At 53.3% G+C, this 12,006-nt stretch overlaps 2 protein-coding genes across 3 annotated transcripts; one reads left to right on the top strand and one right to left on the bottom strand.

Moving 5' to 3' along the window:
* Positions 1–225: 225 nt before the first annotated feature.
* SPAG7 (sperm associated antigen 7) lies at positions 226–4,625 on the top strand. Its single transcript, XM_054575834.1, has 7 exons — positions 226–359; positions 3,049–3,116; positions 3,337–3,425; positions 3,565–3,649; positions 3,753–3,842; positions 3,940–4,096; positions 4,211–4,625. The coding sequence occupies exons 1-7, from the start codon at positions 275–277 to the stop codon at positions 4,318–4,320; spliced, it is 684 nt and encodes a 227-aa protein (XP_054431809.1). The 5' UTR covers positions 226–274; the 3' UTR covers positions 4,321–4,625.
* Positions 4,626–5,372: 747 nt separating this feature from the next.
* Positions 5,373–11,222, bottom strand: ENO3 (enolase 3). 2 transcript variants are annotated; one of them, XM_054575831.1, is made up of 12 exons: positions 11,147–11,222; positions 9,839–9,925; positions 9,477–9,572; positions 9,250–9,308; positions 8,986–9,055; positions 8,277–8,410; positions 7,068–7,290; positions 6,763–6,960; positions 6,358–6,559; positions 5,829–5,937; positions 5,612–5,670; positions 5,373–5,524 (listed from the first exon to the last, which is right to left on the bottom strand). In XM_054575831.1, the coding sequence occupies exons 1-12, from the start codon at positions 11,160–11,162 to the stop codon at positions 5,455–5,457; spliced, it is 1,323 nt and encodes a 440-aa protein (XP_054431806.1). In that variant the 5' UTR covers positions 11,163–11,222; the 3' UTR covers positions 5,373–5,454. The 2 variants fall into 2 exon arrangements, with proteins under 2 accessions (XP_054431806.1, XP_054431807.1); XM_054575832.1 differs by lacking the exon at positions 11,147–11,222 and adding an exon at positions 10,572–10,657.
* Positions 11,223–12,006: the final 784 nt, after the last annotated feature.

Raw genomic sequence — 12,006 nt, 5'->3', positions numbered from 1 at the left:
CCACGAGCACTTTCTACTTGTGCATGGGCTTGGTTTCTACAAATTGCCATTAAACATCACTGCACCAGCCAGCCTCCGACTTCTGTCTGGGGGGGGGCGGGGCGCGGGCAGGGGAGTGAGGCTGGGCAAGGGCGGGGCCTCGGCAGGAGGGAGGCTGCCAGATCAGCGCCGGGGCGGACCTGTTTGAGGTTTTCGACCTCCGACGTGTTTCCGGCCTTAAAGGCGTTTCGCCCTTCCCTTTAAGACGCACCGCCCCCTCTCTGTCACTCCCAAGATGGCGGACCTACTGGGCTCCATCCTGAGCTCCATGGAAAAGCCACCCAGCCTCGGTGACCAGGAGAGTCGGCGCAAGGCCCGAGGTGAGGATCCTAAATTAACATCTGCCTTTCCTCACCCAGTTCTCAGGACCGCACTCTTCCCTTTTTAGACGGTGCCGCCTCTTCAACCTTGAAAGACCCCTCACAGGCCTCTTAGGAGACCCCCCAAAGTCCCTACAAGGGCTGCCGTCGACCCGCCCGCTGTTGGTAGCGGGCGGTGATTGGCTACGCAAAGCCTAGCGCCAGCTTCCTGCCACTTTTCCTATTCTGGCTTCTCAGTTATTGCTTTCCATTCGCCGATAGGCCCGCCTGTCGGCTGGTGGCGTGCTCTGATTGGCAGGCTGTATCTGGGGGGGCCCCCCCCAACCCCTTAGTGTTCCTTGGCCCGCCTTCAGGTCGCAGGAGGGCGTGTTCGGCCACTCAGCCCCTCCCATCTGTCCGGAGTGTCCCACGGCCCATTCCCATTCTGATTGGCTCAAGAACACGCACTTCTGCAATCCTTTCACCTCTATTAGCCATCTTAACTTAAAGGTCTACCTATTAAGGACCGTCCTCTGGGCACCCACCCCTAGCACCTCCAATTGGTTGTTCGGTTCTTTCCATGCCCTTTTACTCCTACTACTTGATTTAACCCAGTCCCTTCTGCCTGTTTCCAATTCATCTTTCATTTGTAGCCTTACATTCCTGAATTCCTCAGACGGCTCGTGGTGTTGATTGGAGAGATGAGAACACCTCTGCCCGGTCCGATTGGCTATAGGCTCCCCCCCTGTGTTCTCTGAGTAACTTTCCTGCAGGCGGGCTTAAGAGTTCGGGTTGCTAGCGTAGGGTGCGGCCGGCCTGGAGGTGTAAGCTTCCCCTGGGTGGCTCTTGCTGTGGCGTGTGACCGAGTCTGACAGAATGACTGCCTTGGGGAAGACCCCCGCCCCCAACCCTGCGGTCCTTGAGACCACGAACAGGCCCTTTCCCGGACACGTGCTGCTTAATACCGAAATATCCATTATTTACTGAACGGTTGCTAAGGGCCAGGGGTACTCTCAAGAGCCCACAGTATGGAGCATTGATGAAACGCTCGTTGACGAAATGATGATACTGAAGTTTAATAACCAACTTGATAAGGGCTCCGAAAGAAAAATAATTTATGAAAGCGGCTACCTAGGGGTCCTTAACCTAGTCTACAGTGAGCTGACCTCTGAAGAATAGATAATTCAGTCAAGAGAAGGGGAGCAAAGTGTTGCAGGCAGAGATGTGTATTTGAAAGCTCTGAAGAAGGAGGGAGCATAAAGGGAACTGGCAACTGGAATTATTTCATGCTCACCATGACAGTCTAGATGGGATCCACCAGTGGCAGTTGACAGACTAGGAAGCTGACGTTCAGAGTTTAGTCACTTATTAAGTGGCAGGGTTTTAAACCCCGGTGTGAGTTTTAAGCCTATATTCTTAACTATAGCCCTGGTTGGGTAGCGTAGTGGATTGAGTGCCGGCCTCTGAACCAAAGGGCCGCGGGTTCAATTCCCAGTCTGGGCACATGCCTGGGTTGCAGGCCAGGTCCCCAGTAGAGGGCACACAAGAGGAAACCATACATTGATGTTTTTCTCCCTTTCACCCTCCCTTCCCCTCTCTAAAAATAATCTTTTTTAAAAAATTAACTATAATCTTATGCCACCTCCTCAGATACAGAGAGAAGACTCGCAAACCAGTTAGCGAACACTCAGTAACCACGATGGGATGCACCAATGGTCAGAGCTCTTGCTATCAAAGAGATGAGAGCTCCTAAGCCATCAGGCTCTGGGGCCACAGAGAATAACTGGATAGTAGATGAAGAGGGTCCCTGCCTCCTAGGAGCTTATAGTCTGCCAGGGGAGACAAACAATTAAATTACATTAGTTCTCAGCACATGCAGAAGTGGATGTCTGAATGTGTGTGGGCCCCAGAGGAAGAAGTGAGTAACTCTGACTCAGGGTAGGTCTCAGAGTTTGCAAGAGGAGGAAAAGCATTTCAAGGAGAAGGAACAACATGTGCAAAGGCATGGAGTGATTAGGAAAAGAGGAGGAGGTCAGTGCAACTGAAGGTATTCAGATCCTGTGGAGGAAGTGGGCCTTAAGGATACAAAGGATTCAAAATGGCAGAAGAAGGGAGAGGGAACATTAAGGTGCATGGGTGGGAAGTTCCTCTACAGTTGACTTTGAACACCTACACTCCCGAAGGAGAAGGGTGTGAGATTAGCCCTTTCAGCTTCATCCTGTCTGTGGAAGTGAGTAGTGTGTATGGGGGGGGGGGGGGGGGCGGGGGGGGGAAGGTTACAAAATATAGGAAGTTAGATAATTTCCCCTTTCCTGTGTAGACAATGAGGTGATAAACTCTTTAAAGCCAGGGTTTAGTCCTTACCTCCCCAGGTGCCTTATAGTTCTTTGTACACTGTGGGTATTAAATAAATGTTTGTAAATTGGTTCCCCCAGTGAGGCTGGGAAATGAGGTTAAGTATGATTCTAATCTTTGCTACTCCCACTAAACTGAGCTCTTGAAGGGCAAAGCTATGTCTTAATGATCTCGGTGTTCCGGGGCCTAACACAGCACCAGGTTTAAATATCGATAAATGCTTGAGGAATAAACAGTAACCCTACCTTCCCAGCCTGATACCTCCCAGTGGACACCAGACCTCCTTTGAAGCCTTACAAGCTCCCCCTGCCCATGCTTCTTCCCCTGGCCTCACGCTGCCGTTTCTCACCTGCAGAGCAGGCTGCCCGCCTGAAGAAACTACAAGAGCAAGAGAAACAGCAGAAAGTGGAGTTTCGTAAAAGGGTGAGAACAACTGAAGAGATCAAAGGGAGCCTCAGGAAGGACATCCAATAAGTTAGAATTAGAACTCAGTATTTCTTTGAAAATGTCTCAAGAGAGATGAAGCCTGCAAGGCAATGGCATGGAGGCTGGGATAGGTGTGGGGAGGCGAAGGCCCGTTGGGGAAAGGGATATTGGGGCAGAGCCATCATCTCATATCTTCTTCCCATTTCCCTCTCCCAAGATGGAGAAAGAGGTGTCAGATTTCATCCAAGACAGTGGGCAGATCAAGAAAAAGTTTCAGCCGATGAACAAGATAGAGAGGAGCATACTGTGAGTGTATTGGGCTTGGGGAGGCAGGAGAAGGGTGGCCAGGGTGGCATGAAAGGTCCAGCGAGGAAATTCACAAGAGGAGGCTACAAGGCCTCCTCATGGCTCTACATACTCTTTCCCCTCTGTTCTCCTTGCTCAGACATGATGTGGTGGAAGTGGCTGGCCTGACATCCTTCTCCTTCGGGGAAGACGATGAATGTCGCTACGTCATGATCTTCAAAAAGGTGAAAGGCCTGAGCTCCCCACTCTCTCCTGTAACCACCTGGCAGACAGAAATGAGATGAAACATGTATGTGGACCTTTGACCCGATCATCCCTCTTCCCCAGGAGTTTGCACCATCAGATGAAGAGCTGGACTCCTATCGTCGTGGAGAGGAGTGGGACCCCCAGAAGGCTGAAGAGAAACGGAAGCTGAAGGTGAGTTTCCGGCAAGGCCTGGAGCCTTGCAGCCTGCCACCTGGGAGGGTTTGGGGTCAGGCCCCTTAGCACCAGTGCTCCTCCTTTGCACCCCTAGGAGCTGGCCCAGCGGCAGGAGGAGGAGGAAGCTCAGCAAGGACCTGTGGTGGTGAGCCCCACCAGTGACTACAAAGACAAGTACAGCCACCTCATCGGCAAGGGGGCAGCCAAGGATGCGGCTCACATGCTACAGGCCAACAAGACCTATGGCTGTGGTGAGGCCACAGTGGGGGCTGGGGAGGGCACGGGAGAGGAGGGCTAGATGGGCAGGGGACGGAGGGCTAAGGCACAGGGATTCCAGGCCCTCCCCGCCTTCCCTCTGCCCCCAGTGCCCGTGGCCAACAAGAGGGACACGCGTTCCATTGAAGAGGCCATGAATGAGATCCGAGCCAAGAAGCGTCTGCGGCAGAGTGGGGAAGAGTTGCCACCTACCTCCTAGGCACCCCGGCTCCCTGGGAGCAGGGCAGGGGGCAGAGGGACAAGGCTGCTGCTACTGGAACACATTCTGGAGCCCCGCCTCTGAACCACCTCCTAACGGCCATCACTTACTTAGGCTGGAGGAAGCAGGTGTTTGTCTTGTCACCATTAGAGCTTGGATATGTATGTGGTGTGTGTCTGTGTGTGTGCAAGAGAGTGTGAATGCACAGGTGGGTATTTAATCTGTATTATTCTCTGTTCTCCTTTGAACTTTCTTCCCTATGGGGATGGGGTTACTTTACATTCAATAAACACTGTTTGACCCAATGTCCTGGTTTGTTTTAGACAGAGAAAAAGGTGAGTCCTGGAGAGGAAATGATTTTAGCTTGAGCAGTACAAAATTATTGTTTGTGTAGGCCAAAGATAGCCAAATATTGGCACTTTCATAAAAGATAGTATTTTAAGAGCGCAATGGCAAGAGCCAAATGACCTAGTTTTGGATCCTGGCTCTGTAAGTTACTATCTGTTACCTTGAGTGGGGTATTTGACTTTCTTGTGCCTCAGTTTCCTCACACATAAAATGGGGATAATAATGGTAACTATGTGATAGGACTATTTTAAAAAACTACACAGGTCACTGTATGTCAGATATTTAGAGCAGGTCCAGATCTTGGAGCTCCATAGATGTGGCAGCTGCTCCAGTTTTCACTGTCATCCTCACGAAGCACTTGGTGTGGACACTGCAGCATACCCTACAGACTGCACTTCAACTTACCGGCAGATCCTTACTGACCCAGCGTTTCCCTCCTGGTGATGTCAGGCCCTCCCTACCCTCTTCTATTCTGGTTCCATGTTCCATCAGTGCCTCCAGCTTCATTTCACACGTGGCACCTACTTCCCCCAGCCTCCTTCCAAAATGTGAACTTTGGAAGTTCCCCTGTGACCAGTCCCTCGCTTCCTCTTTGTCCCAACAGGTCGTTCATCTATTCTGCCTTTCCTGCCCCACATCCTGCCTTTCCCAGCCTGGAGACCAGCATCCCCTCCATCCCATAAACAAGCTCGCACACCGCCGTCTTGGTTGGCACCAGTGTTTATTTCAGGGAGAAGGGCCTGAAGGCCTACATCTGTCCTGTGGGATCCTGGAGCCTCCAGCTTCTCACTTGGCCTTTGGGTTACGGAACTTGCGTCCAGCAAAGACAGCCTTGTCCCCGAGCGCCTCCTCAATCCTAGAAGGCACACCGAGTCAGAGCTGTGCCCTTCTAACCCAACCGCCCTCCGCTCCCCGACACCCAGGTCCACGGCACCCGCTGTACCTCATGAGCTGGTTGTATTTGGCCAGACGCTCTGAGCGGCAGGGGGCACCAGTCTTGATCTAAGGAGGGAAGAGGGATTCCAAGGGTTGCATGAGGCTGGGGAGAAGAGATGGGGCCTGGCCCTGAGGAAGCAGCCTATGGTGTCATGAAACTCAGGGGCAGGAGGCCAGGAGTCCCAAGAAAATTTGTTCTAACACAACACGGGAGCTGTGAGTACCTGTCCTGTGCAGAGCCCCACCACGAGGTCGGCAATGAATGTGTCCTCAGTCTCCCCAGAGCGGTGGCTCACCATCACTCCCCAGCCGTTAGACTGAGCCAGTTTGCAGCTGGGAATAGAGGACACTTGATAAGGCCTAACGGGACCTCCTCAGAAAGCCAGGGGCTGGATGGGGCTTTTCTGTGGTGGGGAGTGGGCCTGCTGTGGGAAGGGTGATGACTAAAGTTCTTGGAAAGTAGAAGAGAAGGGGAGATTCCTGATCTTGAATTTGAGTTCCTGAGATGCTGGTGGAAAGCAGGGCAGAACCTGGGAGAAAAGAATGGTACAGGGTGGGAGCGCGAATGGCAGGTCACAATGGCAACGTTCTTGGGGTCCAGCCGAGTTAGCCAAAGGCTTGAGGTCAGGAGAGCGGGGAGTCAAGAGCCAGGGGAAAGGTACACTTGGAGTCTGAGGGCAGAGCTGCAGCTGGAGTGGGCAGAACCGGGGTGGAGGGAAGCTTCGGTGCACCCCAGGGCCAGGAAGCACTCACGCCTGGATGGATTCAGTCACGGAGCCAATCTGGTTGACCTTCAGCAGCAAGCAGTTGCAGGCCTTCTTCTCAACGGCCTGGGCAATCCTCTTGGGGTTGGTGACTGTGAGGTCATCTCCCACGATCTGGATGTTCACCCCCGAGAGGAATGAGGTCCAAGTGGCCCAATCATCCTGGTCAAAGGGGTCTTCGATGGAGACCACTGGTGAGGGATGGGGCAGAGTCAGGTTAAAGGTCCGAGGACTTCATGAAGGGGTGACAAGTCAGAAGAGTTTGGATGGAGATTGCAATGGTGCTAAGGATTGGAAGGGCTGAGCAGGTTGGCAACAGAGTCTCTGAAGTTAGTGTGTTGGGCAGTTGCCAGGTACTCAGGCAGGTGCACTGGGACACGTTGGGGGGTCTTACCAGGATAGTTCTTAATGAAGCTCTTGTACAGCTCCCCCAGCTTCTCCCCAGTGATGTGCCGTGAGGGGTCATCGGGTGACTTGAAGTCAAGATCATACTTCCCATTGCGATAGAACTCAGACGCCGCCACATCCATACCAATCACTACTTTGTCTGGGTAGCCAGCTGCCTGGATGGCTGTCTTCAGCAGCTCCAGGGCTGGGAGAAGGACAAGAGGAGACCTGAGGCTCTGGTGTACCCTATCTCGACAGCCCCCTCCTCTGTGAGGACCCAGGGGTTCTGCCCCTCAGACTGCTCACACTGACCCTCATTGTTCTCCAGGATGTTGGGTGCAAAGCCGCCCTCGTCACCCACATTGGTGGCGTCCTTCCCATACTTGGCCTTGATGACCCCCTTGAGGTGGTGGTAGACCTCGGCGCCAATGCGCATGGCTTCCTTGAAAGAGCTGGCTCCCACAGGCAGAATCATGAACTCCTGCATGGCCAGCTTGTTTCCAGCATGGGAGCCCCCATTGATCACATTGAAGGCCTGAGAGGAGGAGCGGGTGTTCAGACCTGAGCCAAGGTCTGCAGGTCGGAGTTGGGGAGGGATCGAGGTAGAATCTTGGCTTCCCTCCTTACTAGCTGAGTTATCTAGGAGGAATAATTTTGCTCCTCAGAGTCTCTTTCCTCATTTTTCTAATGGGAATACCACCTGCTTCCCTGCAGCTTCTCATGCTGGAAATTAGAGAAATTGAATGTAAAGCTCTTCCAATGTGCCTGCTACGCAATAGCTAATACTGACTGACACAGCGCGTACCACAGGCCAAGCACTGCTCTAAGTGCTTTACACATATTCTGTTAGCTCATTTCATTCTCAAAACTACCCTAGGAACTATGTGCTATTAGTATCCCCCATTCTACAAGTGAGGAAACTGAGGCAGAGCAGTTAAATAACTTGCCTAAGATCACACACAATTTGCACACAGGCAAAGCCAGGATTCAAACCCAGCAGCTAATCTCCAGAGCTCATGCTCTCATACAATCTGCCTAGTAAGTAATAATAAATTATAATTTTTTTTTGAGAAATAGACTATTATTATATTAAGCTGTTCATAGGTTCAGGCTTTGTCTGTAACATTATCATTGGTGTTAAATGCAGAGGATTTCCAAAAGAGGAAATTTGGTTTTATAAGGATTAAAGAAGATACAAAGAAATGCCAAGATCCTTGCCATGAAGAACTAGGCTCTCTACTGATTTGGGGGTTGGGGTAGAAGGCAGAAAAAGAAGCTGGAGTTATTGAGCCTAGGACTGGAATGTGAAGGAACTGAGTTAAGTCAAGGGGAAGAAGCAGAGAGGCTTAAGGGAAGGTTTAGATTGTGGGAAAGAGGGAAGGACAAAACTGTCGCAGAAGAGGTTCCATTTCAGGAAACCATATCTTTGGAGCTGGTGAACTTTCCAGGGGCTGGTGATGTACTTCTTGCTGGATGGGGCAATTCTGTCACTGTGGGATCTGGTGGGGCATCTGTACTCACAGGGACTGGGAGGACCAGGTCTGGGTTCCCAGCAAGATCTGCAATGTGTCGGTAGAGTGGAACCCCCTTCTCAGCTGCTCCAGCCTTGCACACAGCGAGGGACACTCCCAGGATGGCATTGGCCCCAAACTTGGCTGGAGGAAGCAAGCACAAATAAGCGTGAGAGCTTCTCCCCCAAGGTTTGGGGTCATCTCCTCAAATGCCTCCTCTGGCCCTGACCAGGTAAGTCAGTTAGTTAGAGCGTGGTCCCAACAAGCCAAAGTTGCAGGTTCAATCCCTGGTCAGGGCACATACATGAATCAACCAATGAAATGCATAGATAAGTGGAACAACAAATCATTGTTTCATTCTCTCTGTCAAAAAAAGAAAAAAAAAAGTCCCCTCTAGACACCCCAGGAAGAATCCAGAACTCCAAACCACTGGCCATTAAGAGTTTATTAACAGATCTCTCTCCCCAGTGACCTGAGGTGCTCAGGGTGTCCCTACCCCAGGGAAATGTGTCAGCTTCACATCTGTGCCCATAGCCGGTCCAGGCCTGGCAGAGGGCAGGCATCAGGAAATGCCTGTGGAATGAATAAAAGTCCACCCAGCTACAATGTGCCCCAAAATGTGGGACACAATAATAACCCTAACCACACCTCAGCCCCATGCTCTCTCCCCCATCTACCCAGCATCCCATACCTTCATCTGTCCCTAGCCCTTCACTCACATTTATTCTCAGTCCCATCCAGCTCAATCATAAATTTGTCAACTTTTTCTTGATCCACAACGCTTAGTTTCTGGAAGAGCAAGTTTAAGTAGGGAAGAGCAAAAGTCAGATTTCTCAAAAGTCAGGGCATGTGCAGGAGGAAGAAGCGCAGGTATTTTGGAGAGATAGACAGTTAGCCTCTCCCAAGCATGCGCTTCTTGGGATGAGGTGGCAGGGGTGGTGGAGGTAAGGTGGGGGTAGGAGGGGCAGACTCTTCCAACTTGCCTTTTCCAGCAGAGCAGGACCCAGGGTCTTGTTGATGTGTTCCACAGCCTTCAGGACACCTAGAGAGGCCGGGGGAGGAGGTTCAGAACTCCTGTTCAATTAGGTCTCTTCCTGTGGACCCCAGCTCTTCAAGAGCTTTGGGTTCCAGTCCTCTACTCCAAGCAGACACTGTAGGCTCGCGTCGTGAAACCACCTCTCACAGGTTCCCAGTGTTGGTCTTTCCTCACCTTTGCCCAGGTATCGAGATTTGTCTCCATCTCTTAGTTCCAGAGCTTCATAGATACCTGTAGAAGCTCCACTGGGCACAGCTGCTCGGAATCGGCCTGGAATGAGAGGATTTGGAAGGTCACAGAGCCCCAGCCACCCACCCCCAAAGGACCAAGCTTTCCTCTCTGAACCCAGTGCCAGAAGCAGTGCAGACAGACTAGTGCATCTCCCAACAGGGAAGCCAGGTTGGAGGAAGAAGGCCTGGGAAGAGCTCTGGGGAAGGGGATCTAAGAGAAAGTTGAGGTTGTGGGACAGGTGAAGGGCAAAGGCCAAATGGCATTGGGGTCTTCCAAGGCGAACCAGTTCCATGGGCCTCTGTTACCCTTGGCTGTGTATAGGTCCACCTCCACTGTGGGATTGCCCCTGGAGTCCAGGATTTCCCGGGCAAGGATCTTCTGCATGGCCATGGCTGCAGGGCAAGAGGCCGAGTGAGTGTAGACAGCTGATCCCTTAAGGCACCCCAAATCCCTTGCCCTTTAAGAGTCTTCCCCACCCTAAGAAGGCAGGTGCTGGAGCTAAAAATATCTCACAGAAAGGTCACAGACCAAAGAGGCAGGCTCAGCCCCCTCCCCCACTCAAAACAGCTCCTATTCCACCCCCCATCCCATTCTAAGAATCCAGGGACCTCTCCTTTATAGCTCCAGTGATTCTACCACTCCCTGAACTTCTCCCGAAAAGTTGCATTTGTGCCTTCTCTCTCCACCCTTCTAGTCAAGCAATCTGTTCTACATGGCTTCCTAGCTCTCAAATCTTCTGCCATAATTGTTTTTCATTTTCCTGCTCCTCAGTCTTCTTCAGATCCTTGGGGGCCCCAAATTTTCCACCTGGCTTCAGTTGCAACCACCCTTCTCTGTCCATCTCTGCCTGCCTCTCATCACAGCCTCCTTTCCCTATCCTTGGGTATCCCATCCTGCTTGCTCCAGCTCCTGCAGTCTTAAGCACCTCCAGTCCTAGGAGGGGCGAAAAAAAGCTGACTTTTCCCTTATTTTCTCCAAGCCACCACCGCCCTCACCCTTTCCCACTCCCATCCCCTGGGGCTGGAAGATTCACCAGACCTGGATGCCTTGGCTGGGGGCTTTGGGTGAGCTCGGAGTCTAGGTGGCAGCTGGGAGTGTCAGCTCACCCCCTCTCAGGCTGGGCATTTATTCCCAGCCACCCTGTCCCCCAGCCAGCCCCGCCTCTCTCCTCTCTCTCTACCCTCCCCCTCCACACCAGGCTGGCAGCCAAGTGCCCACTGCAGCCTAAAGCCCCCTTCCCAAAGGTCAATGACTGCCTCTCCTTTCTCTCTGTCCCCCAATAAAAAGCTCCTACTTTAATTCCACCCCTGGGGAGGAGCAGGGGAGGGGCTTCAAAATGGGGGAGGGTCTCTCCCCTCCCCTGGATTATATTCCCCTTTTGCAAAGGTTAAAGAGGAACTAGTGCCATTTAGGAAAGGCCAGGAGTAATTTGAGCCCTGCAGGGCTGGGGAGGGGGCCTGGAAGAGGGGCTGCTGGATTGACATCCACACATGCTCAGCTCAAATGGCAGGCAGGGGCTGTCTCTGCCCTCAGTGGGGGAAGGCACCGGGGGTTCTGGGCAAGCTCTTAAATCCAAAATTGAACCCCTTCTTGAGAAGGCGAGAGGGTCTCACCTCTTAGGGTCCTCATACCGGCGTCTCCGGGCTCCACCCCATCCTACCCTCTCCGGGCAAGCAGCGGTGTGGGGGAGGGGGCAGGGAGACCAATTTAGACTGGCCCTCAGAGCGGGTGCGGCTGCCTACTGATAGCGCTGGGGCAGCACTTACCACCCAGCGTGGAGACTGTCAGTCAGCAGCCCCTTTCCCCGCCGACTGCGGGCGTTTCAGGGCGCGGTCCCAGCCCATCAGCGAATGATGTTGAGTCAGGGTGAAAAATGAATGGACAGTGTCTGAATGCTCAGGGCCAGTCTGTGGTCCTCTAGTAGCATTGCAGAGGGGTGGGTCTCTGCACTTGGTAACTCTCCGCCTTGTCGGCTCTGGGGGGAGTGCGAGGTCCGCCCCGAGTTTTGCTGCAGCCGGGCCAGGAGAGGGACGTGCGCCGAGGCTCGGGCACGACGGTCGGCGGACAAGGGTCACGGAGCGCTTCGGCTCCTCGCCCCGGACTCGGAGACTCTTCCCGCCGGTGCTGGAGCTGCGCGCGCGCCGGATGACTCACTCCCGCGGCCCTCTCCTCAAATCCCTTCTCGGCTCTGCCGGCCCATTTAGGTCTGTCTTCCAGCCCCCAGCCCAGGATTCCTCTCCCTGTCTCGCCCCTCCTCCCCATATCTCAGGCCGCTCCCTCACGGGAATTTTCCACCCTGGGGTAGGGGGTGCGGCAGGCCAGAGGTCAGGAGATGGCGGGCGGGGAGCGCCGCCACGTGCCCCAGTGCTGCCCCGCCCCGGCGGACCAGTGACTCAGCCCCGGCGACTATCGAGGAACACGGACTCGGGGGGCGTCGAGTACCCGTGGTGTGTGGAGTGGCCGCGGAGGAACC

Source organism: Pteronotus mesoamericanus, unplaced genomic scaffold (genome assembly GCF_021234165.1).
Source record: "Pteronotus mesoamericanus isolate MK-2021 breed Mesoamerican mustached bat unplaced genomic scaffold, CSHL_Meso_final contig_317, whole genome shotgun sequence".
In the NCBI taxonomy this organism is placed as follows: Eukaryota; Metazoa; Chordata; class Mammalia; order Chiroptera; family Mormoopidae; genus Pteronotus; species Pteronotus mesoamericanus.
Note: the sequence above shows the minus strand (reverse complement) of the source record. Positions and strands in the feature narration are given on the sequence as shown.

Excerpts from the sequence above, each read along its gene's own strand:
- SPAG7 (XM_054575834.1), top strand. The coding sequence starts at position 275 with ATGGCGGACCTACTGGGCTCCATCCTGAGCTCCATGGAAAAGCCACCC. Across the intron at positions 360-3,048 it reads GAGTCGGCGCAAGGCCCGAG|AGCAGGCTGCCCGCCTGAAG; the intron begins GTGAGGATCCTA and ends TCTCACCTGCAG. Across the intron at positions 3,426-3,564 it reads AAGATAGAGAGGAGCATACT|ACATGATGTGGTGGAAGTGG; the intron begins GTGAGTGTATTG and ends CTCCTTGCTCAG.
- ENO3 (XM_054575831.1), bottom strand. Across the intron at positions 9,309-9,476 it reads ATCTCGATACCTGGGCAAAG|GTGTCCTGAAGGCTGTGGAA; the intron begins GTGAGGAAAGAC and ends CGGCCTCTCTAG. Across the intron at positions 6,961-7,067 it reads CATCCTGGAGAACAATGAGG|CCCTGGAGCTGCTGAAGACA; the intron begins GTCAGTGTGAGC and ends TCCTTCTCCCAG.